We start from the raw sequence: 8726 nt of genomic DNA, 5'->3' as shown, positions 1-8726 counted from the left end.
ACGTTTTAATGAATGTTTAGACACATTTCACTGCACACAATATATTATTAGTTATTTTCCAGTGTTTCATAGTTTTCCTAGTTTTTAGTGGGTGACATTATTTTTTGATAAGTATATATTATTAGACTATTTCAACATTCATTTTAATTGCAAGTATGGATTTTGTTTAATCTAGCTATAAAAAAAAAACGGAATATAATGATAAACCATCAGGAAGCATGTATGTTTTTCTCCAGATTTTGTTCAAATCCTTTTAGCAACTACAACCCCTAAATATCGCGAGATTGTTCGAGGGAATAAGTTCATGTTCACTGTCCTGAACATGGCGACGTCTAATTTGTTAAAGGTAGGAACCTGCCTTTTCAATACATTTGATTCAATACATTTGATTAACGTTACATGAATCATTGTCTGTTGCATAGTTGAGAATATCTTACTCTACATTGCTAAGGGCACATACCTGAAGATGGCCTTGCAATATAGGTGATATGATGTTCTGTTGTTTGCCTTGCTAGCAATGAAAAGACTGCTTTACTCCTCTTATTGACGTTCGTTAGCCTGGTGCTATTTTGCTGCACCAGTAGTACACACGTACATAGCTAGCTTCGTAACAGTTCGCTAACACTAGCATTTAATTTTACATGACTATCGTTTACTAATTAACTCATTAGCTAACGTTAACGTTAATCACAAATTGTCGTCTTTTTCATGAAAACACATTAGTTAGCTACTAGCCAGCTAGACATCTGGCATGGATGGCACAGTAACTAGCTAAGTTAGTGTCTGCTAGCGTTAACTCTACTGTATCAGTGTAACTAGCTAGTTACAGTACTGTAGTTGTGTCTGATAAAACACTGAATCACTGCCTGGATTTGATTTTCAAGCCACCGAAGGTAGGCTAAAGCTACTTGCCAGCCACATCCCGATAGCTACGACAACGTTATTTATCAGGACACACTGGCGCAAAATCTATTCTATATATTTTTTGGGGGGGCTAGCGTACTGATATGTGATACAATGTAGACCTATTTGATGAGGACCTATAACTAGTCATATCTACTACACTACTATACAACACTCCCTCACATAAGAGCCTACTGTAGACTGGATGTAGTTACACATCCTGGAAAAACAGATGCTAGTAAATCAGGAATGAAGCACCTTTCAGATAGTGGGTTGATAACTGTTGTCATGGCTTGTCTAACAGCACTTGTGTTGTTGCTAATGTTAAAGTAGGCCAACTTGCCTAGTGCCTAAACATAAAGCAACCACTGGGATGTCAATGATATCAATTGTATGTCCTTAATTTCTCACATCTTCCCTTCTCATGTGCTTCTCAAAGCACATTGGAGCAGAAAATCGGAGGTTCTTGACATATGATATTCTGTTTTGAGAAGGAGGATCAAGTAAATACAATTGCGATTCACTCTGGTGTTGTCATAACTGCTAGGCAGCCTATAGCCAGAGGTGACACTTCTACCCTTCTCACCCAGAACAAAGGCTCCCTCCAGTTCGAAGACAAGTGGGATTTGATGCGTCCCATCGTTCTGAAGCTGCTCCGTCAGGAGTCAGTCACCAAGCAGCAGTGGTTTGACCTCTTCTCGTGAGTATGGCCACGCAGTCCGTGTTCATGTGCTCTGTCATAAAGAAGTTGTATTCATTAGTGCACACCAAGTTTTGCAATGGATATTGTAAACAAGTGTTTCTTATTAGACAAGTCCAGGCAGTTCGCTTCTGTTTGGTTCCTAGTGAATATGACCCAAGAGCCTTTTGCAAAGGTTCAAATAAAAATTTAAAATGTAGAACAGATTGCCTTACTATATTAAGGAATTGTGGTGTCGACTCTATCCGTTATTTTTCTATCTTCAACATTCGGAACGTTTCGCGTCACTTAATAGACTATACCCCAAGAGAAAATCCTGTCATTCTGTTAACTCCAGGCGTTTCCATTAACGCCTGTCTCAACTGTTAGATTGACAGATGGATTGAACTACATGTCCCTCTCCTCCAATCCCCTCATCCGATCTCTTTGTTTCCATAGAGACGTCCATGCAGTATGCCTATGGGATGACAAGGGACCGGCCAAGATCCACCAGGCCCTGAAGGCGGACATCTTAGACTTCATCAAGCAAGCACAAGCGGTAGGTAGGCCTGCTAGGTCTTGCTACCATTGAATGGACTGTGCAATTTATTCCCTCGCTGAGTACCACTAATGCTAGCTAGCTATCAAGCTAGCTGTGACAGTAGGCTACCGAGTAACCACGCAGTCTACTAGCCTACCCCTGAGAACCAACATTTTCAATGCTATGTAATCCATAACAATGCCCTCAAATGCTCTCACATGTGTTGAGTAACCAAGCAGACTGTCTATTACCCCCAGTTTTTCAACGCCATAAAGTCCATAACAGGGCCCTGCGCTCTCCCCCACAGCGGGTGTTGAGTCACCAGGATGACACGGCACTGTTGAAGGCCTACATCGTGGAGTGGAGGAAGTTCTTCACACAGTGCGACATCCTGCCCAAACCCTTCTGCCAGCTGGAGATCACGCTCATGGGCAAACAGGGCAGCAACAAGAAGTCTAACGTAGAAGACAGCATCGTACGGAAGGTGAGGAAATGGGGAGGAAGAAATGGGATGGGAAATGCGAGAGATGATCACTTGCCAACTGGGTAGCAACAAGAACTTGAGGAAGAGGGGAGGAGAGTGGGAAAGACATCACATTGTAAACAGGGCAGCAGCAGTAGTATTTGGTTGTATTTGTAATGATATAAGAGGAAATGTTGCTGCCTATAGATTCCCTCTATCCCTGCTCATGTGTACATGTACTGTATCTTCTATTACCTTGTAGCTTATGGGGTGGAAAGGGGAGTAGGATGTAGTGAGATTAGGTAACATCCGGAGGATTGTCGGTTCAAATCCCGAGATTGACAGGGACAAAATTTCGGTGTCTGAACCAGCAACAGGAGGGATACTGTTGTCAAATCATGCCATCACCTGCAGTTGTACCCTTGAGCAAGGCATTAGATTAAGCAAAAAGACAAAAGGACATTTTTGAGATATATGGGCAAAGTAATGTTCTTCTAAACTTAATTTTCTATACCCTCAGCTCATGCTGGACACGTGGAACGAGTCCATCTTCTCCAACATCAAGAACAGGCTGCAGGACAGTGCTATGAAGCTGGTGCACGCCGAACGCCTTGGGGAGGCCTTCGACTCTCAGCTGGTCATCGGCGTCAGGGAGTCCTACGGTGAGCAAAACATCACTGTCGCCTTTAGCTGTGAGAGAATGGTGTGTAATGAACACGAGCCAGATCTTTGGTGTATGTAGACCATACCAATGGATTGATTCACCAAATCTCTCTGCCAAATTGGATTTCTCTGTAATGTGAATTTTGGTGTGAAGCCCCCAATGACAAATGCAGGCTGTACGTGAAAATGTGAGGTAGTCAAATTTTTGAATTTAGCTATGTAGTGTGAATGACAAAAATGTGCTCTTTACCCCACTCCACAAAGATGCCTGTAATTCTCCTGGGTTTTGTTCATAACTCACCAAACGGAAGAAAACCTACTGAAACCGGAAGGGACTGATTGGACTCATCTTTTAAGAAATGGTCATTTCTAAAATGTTGCATGCTAATGAACTTGGCCCCTGGGCACCTCCATCCCTGTTTTCCCTCTGCAGTGAACCTGTGCTCAAACCCAGACAACAAGTTGCAGATCTACAGAGATAACTTTGAGAAGGCCTACATGGACTCCACCGAGAGATTCTACAGAACACAGGCCCCCTCCTCCCTGCAGCAGAACGGAGTACAGAACTACATGAAATACGTGAGTAGTACTAGGATCCTGTAACTTTTCCAAAATTCCCAGATGGTTTTCTGGAAACTCTATAGTTAAAGGACTCCTGGACTTCCTGCTTATTCTCTCCCTTTTCCAGGAATTTTCCAACTGGGATTTCTGGAAAACCTGGGAATTGTTGTAAACTTACTCTAATTTTGCAACCCTAAAAAGGCCCCTCGATCATACACCCACATGTCAAGTTATAAGCTGAATTCCAAATGGACATGCCAAGTCCAAACCCCTCAGATGCTCATGTAGATTTGAAACATTTGAATAGGTGTAAGCCATATGGCGCAAATCCTTTGCTGCCTATCAGATGGCAAGGTGAAGCAATGACCACACTGCTTAAACATATCCGATCCTTTCAGGACTACATGAGTGGCTAGGGGTTGTTTTGGATTTCAGTGATTACAGCGCTCGAAAACTATCGGTCTGAGACAAGTACGGTTTCTGCAGTTCCTTTGTGATATCTCAGTAGGGTTACAAAATAATATTTGGCCTCAGGATAGAATAAACAGGAAATTCAATACTCTTCCAACTGGGATTTCTTAAAGCTGAGAATTGAGAAAGTTACTGGAATTTTGCAAATCTATTTCTCAGCAACTCTGTCTGTATTCTAGGCTATCCATCTGAGGGGGAACCAACATGTGTATCTCTGTGTGTTCTAACAGGCAGACGTCAAGTTGAGAGAGGAGGAGAAACGGGCGTTGCGCTATTTGGAGACGAGACGTGAATGTAACTCTGTACAAGCAGTGAGTAAACTAAACTCTGCAACAAAAAAGAAAGAAACGTCCCTTTTTCAGGACCCTGTCTTTCAAAGATAATTCGTAAAAATCCAAATAGCTCTTCATTGTAAAGGGTTTAAACACTGTTTCCCATGCTTGTTCAATGAACCATAAACAATTAATGAACATGCACCTGTAAAACGGTTGTTAAGACACTTACAGCTTACAGACGGTAGGCAATTAAGGTCAGAGTTGTGAAAACTTAGGACACTGAAGAGGCCTTTCTACTGACTTGGAAAAACACAAAGAAAGATGCCCAGGGTCCCTGCTCATCTGCGTGAACGTGCCTTTGGCGTGCTGCAAGGAGGCATGAGGACTGCCGATGTGGCCAGGGCAATAAATTGCGATGTCCGTACTGTGAGACGCCTAAGACAGCGCTACAGGACGGACAGCTGATTGTCCTCGCAGAAGAAGAGGTGACTCCGGGATGCTGGCCTTCTAGGCAGAGTTCCTCTGTCCAGTGTCTGTGTTATTTTGCCCATCTTAATCTTTCTTATTTTTATTGGCCAGTCTGAGATATGGCTTTTTCTTTGCAACTCTTCCTAGAAGGCCAGCATCCCGGAGTCTCATCTTCACTGTTGACGTAGAGACTGGTGTTTTGAGGGTATTATTTAATGAAGCTGCCAGTTGAGGACTTGTGAGGCGTCTGTTTCTCAAACTAGACACTCTAATGTACTTGTCCTCTTGCTCAGTTGTGCACCGGGGCCTCCCACTCTTTCTATTCTGGTTAGAGCCAGTTTGCACTGTTCTGTGAAGGTAGTACACAGCGTTGTACGAGATCTTCAGTTTCTGGGCAATTTCTCCCATGGAATAGCCTTCATTTCTCAGAACAAGAATAGACTGATGGGTTTTAGAAGAATGTTCTGTTTCTGTCATTTTGAGCCTGTAATCGAACCCACAAATGCTGATGCTCCAGATACTCAACTAGTCTAAAGGACAGTTTTATTGCTTCTTTAATCAGAACAACAGTTTTCAGCTGTGCTAACATAATTGCAAAAGGGTTTTCTAATGATCAATTAGCTTTTTAAAATTATAATCTTGGATTAGCTAACACAACGTGCCTTTGGGACACGGGAGTGATGGTTGCTGATAATGGGCCCCTGTATGCCTATGTAGATATTCCATAAAATCAGCCGTTTCCATCTACAATAGTCATTGACAACATTAACAATGTCTACACTGTATTTCTGATCAATTTGATATTTTAATGGACAAAAAATTAGCTTTTCTCTCAACAACAAGGACATTTCTAAGTGACCCCAAACTTTTGAACGGTAGTGTATATAAAATTTACAAACACTGTTGTAGCTCTGCCGCCTTCCACAGCAGGAGTTGAAGGCTGACGTCGGCGGCTGTAGTGGATTGAGACACAGCCCATGCAAAACATCTCTAACTTAAATGGATTAAATTTGATCTTTTAAATTGTCTTAATAAGATTGACAAAGGTACGTCCATCGACTAGGGGTTAAAATTCAATATTGGTGCACAATTTCTACTTAAAATATCAGAGGTGCAACATGTACTCTCTTCCTGGAATGACCCTGCTGCTATTGATATGATTGAGCCTGATTCCCCTCTAGGTTTCTTCTTCTCTAGGTTTTTCTTGCCATTCTCCTTCTGCTTGCTCTTTGGGTTCTAGGCCGGGTTACTGTAAAACCACTTTGACAACTGCTGATATAAAAAAGGCCTCATAAATCAATTCGATTTTGAAATATGTGATGAAGAGATGAGCGACCCATGGTTTTTCTATTCCCCCTCAGCTGATGGAGTGTTGCGTGAACGCCCTGGTGACATCCTTCAAGGAGACCATCTTGGCCGAGTGTCCTGGCATGATCAGGCGAAACGAGACAGAGAGTGAGTACGGCCGGAGCGCTCCCGGCACCAAAGGCTCGGCCAGCTCAGGTTTGCAAACCAGGAAATTACCTCGCCGTCCTCCACTTCCTGTTTCAATTTGTCCTCGTCAACCAACCAAAGGCTGCCTTTGCCCATTCCGTGTGTGTTATTCAACACATTGTCATCACCCCCCAAACATCAGTGTCTGACCATAAACCCACCTTGTATTGTGTATGTCCTGATAGTTTTAACCAGGAGTCTACCTACTTACGTGTCACTAACCAATGTGTGCCTTTGTGGAGCATCTGTTTGTTTGGTGTATAGCAGTAAGATATAGAACTTGACCTTTTGACTGTAAAGTCTAACTGACAATATTATACCACCACTGTGATGTTTATAACTTCAAGGGCTGGTTTACTGTACAGAGTCCTGAACTAAAAAGCATGTTGACTGGAGAATCAGTCAACGGAAACCAACCTCTAAATACGGGTTATTCAAATCTGGCCATCAAGCGCTGCTGCGTACCCCTTGTTCGATACTATAATCTAGAAGTAGAAAACTAGAATCTATAGACTAGCCGCAGTATCTTACCATGGAGAGTGTTTGACTGTAGCTTTCCTCCACCTTATAGAGCTCCATCTCATGTTCTCTCTGATGGACAAGGTGCCTAGTGGCATCGAGCCCATGCTGAAGGACTTAGAGGAACACATCATGTCTGCTGGGCTGGCCGACATGGTGGCCTCCGCCGAGACCATCACCTCGGTGAGTGCCACACATACATAAGCTGCTTACACACACACACGCGCACAGATATGTTACACTAACAGAGATATTAAATACATTTGTGTTGTATTTACTGAAAGGTGACAGGAACAATCCACTAGTCTTTGTATTTTTCTCTGTGTGCACGCGCAGGACTCTGAGAAGTACGTGGAACAGCTCCTCACCCTTTTCAACCGCTTCAGTAAGCTGGTTAAAGATGCCTTTCAGGACGACCCTCGCTTCCTCACAGCCCGAGACAAGGTCAGCACAACGTTTTTCCAGCATTGATTCAACATTGCCAATGAATGTAAGCGCAACGTTTTTCAACGTTTGTCCAACATTGACACAACGTTGTCAATGAATTTATGTGCAGTATTTGTAGTTGTCACTATATATGTAACAAATGTTTTTTTTTCTTAGGCTTACAAAGCAGTTGTGAATGACGCTACTATTTTTAAATTGGAAATTCCGCTGAAGCAGAAAGGGTAAGAGTTCTACTGTATGCTTTAATTTTTTCACTGAATTCAAAATTGATACCGGCATACTGTTGAAGGCTGCTACAGTATTTATTGATGTTGCACTTGATAAAGCTGTGGGAGCATTCAACAAGGTGCGGGGTGGATCCTTCATTTTTTCATGGGAAAAATGTTACACTTCTGAACTGTTAATTGCTTAATTAGTGAATGACTGAACGTGTGAGTTTACGACACTGCTCTACTTTCTCTGTACTGTCTGTCAGGGTGGGGCTGAAGACTCAGCCAGAGTCCAAGTGTCCAGAGTTGCTGGCCAACTACTGTGATATGCTGCTGAGGAAAACCCCGCTGAGCAAGAAACTTGCATCTGAGGAGATCGAGGCCAAGCTCAAGGAAGTGGTACGTACGTGTGTGTGCACGCGCATAATGATTTGATGACTCCAGCAAGCTTTCCTTAAGGCTTCGGCCACACGTGCGTACTCGGATGAAATCGTATGTGATGTACATCATTGGTTATTGTCCTTCAGAAGTATATCTCAAGTCAACAAGTTTCAGTTTGTGTTTTTTGTCAGACAATCATCATCTCTTGTCAGTCGTCCAGCAGCAGATGACTCCCGTTAAAAAAAGCATTGACCCAATCAGTGTGCAAGCGGCCTTGGGCTGAGGACAGTGTGTTGCTTTCACCTTTACATCGCTCAAGAGTATGTGAGCGAAGCGAGCCCAATTTGACTGGAGCGAGATTCCCAAAGGCTGGAGCGTCCGCCTTCTCACCCGCTCCAATTTCTCTCCAGTTGCGCTCACTTCAGGAGCTCAGGGCATGCCTGGCCCAGCATGCATTTGTAGTCTACTTGTGTGCTGCTAATAGACCCTTGCTTTAGCTACTGTCATGGAGTTTGTCATGGAGTTTGCTAAATATTTTCACAAAGAAACTGATAAAACACACAGGTGCTAAATCAACGTGGCTTACAAAGTTGAGAACCAAGAGAGGGAGTGCGGTGATGTAGTGTGTTTGCCTGATGGCATGGTGCTAAAC

General features: G+C 43.1%; 1 protein-coding gene across 2 annotated transcripts in view; it reads left to right on the top strand.

Annotated features, from left to right (window-relative positions):
• Nucleotides 1-188: 188 nt before the first annotated feature.
• The window catches only part of LOC129819889 (cullin-5-like), a 33822-nt gene continuing 25284 nt past the window's right edge, over nucleotides 189-8726 (top strand). Inside the window, exons 1-12 of one of the 2 annotated variants that reach the window (XM_055876563.1) lie at nucleotides 189-346; nucleotides 1494-1603; nucleotides 2042-2141; nucleotides 2431-2607; nucleotides 3107-3248; nucleotides 3683-3828; nucleotides 4512-4592; nucleotides 6386-6479; nucleotides 7090-7220; nucleotides 7374-7481; nucleotides 7641-7705; nucleotides 7960-8092. In XM_055876563.1, coding sequence (XP_055732538.1) covers nucleotides 305-346; nucleotides 1494-1603; nucleotides 2042-2141; nucleotides 2431-2607; nucleotides 3107-3248; nucleotides 3683-3828; nucleotides 4512-4592; nucleotides 6386-6479; nucleotides 7090-7220; nucleotides 7374-7481; nucleotides 7641-7705; nucleotides 7960-8092 — 1329 coding nt within the window. In that variant the 5' untranslated portion in view covers nucleotides 189-304. Of the gene's footprint in view, nucleotides 347-1493; nucleotides 1604-2041; nucleotides 2142-2430; nucleotides 2608-3106; nucleotides 3249-3682; nucleotides 3829-4511; nucleotides 4593-6385; nucleotides 6528-7089; nucleotides 7221-7373; nucleotides 7482-7640; nucleotides 7706-7959; nucleotides 8093-8726 lie in introns of both variants that reach the window. The other variant, XM_055876552.1, reaches the window with a different exon arrangement.

This window comes from Salvelinus fontinalis, chromosome 2, assembly GCF_029448725.1.
Source record: "Salvelinus fontinalis isolate EN_2023a chromosome 2, ASM2944872v1, whole genome shotgun sequence".
Lineage (NCBI taxonomy): Eukaryota > Metazoa > Chordata > Actinopteri > Salmoniformes > Salmonidae > Salvelinus > Salvelinus fontinalis.
The sequence above is the reverse complement of the archived record's forward strand: the minus strand, read 5'-3'. Positions and strand labels throughout refer to the sequence as shown.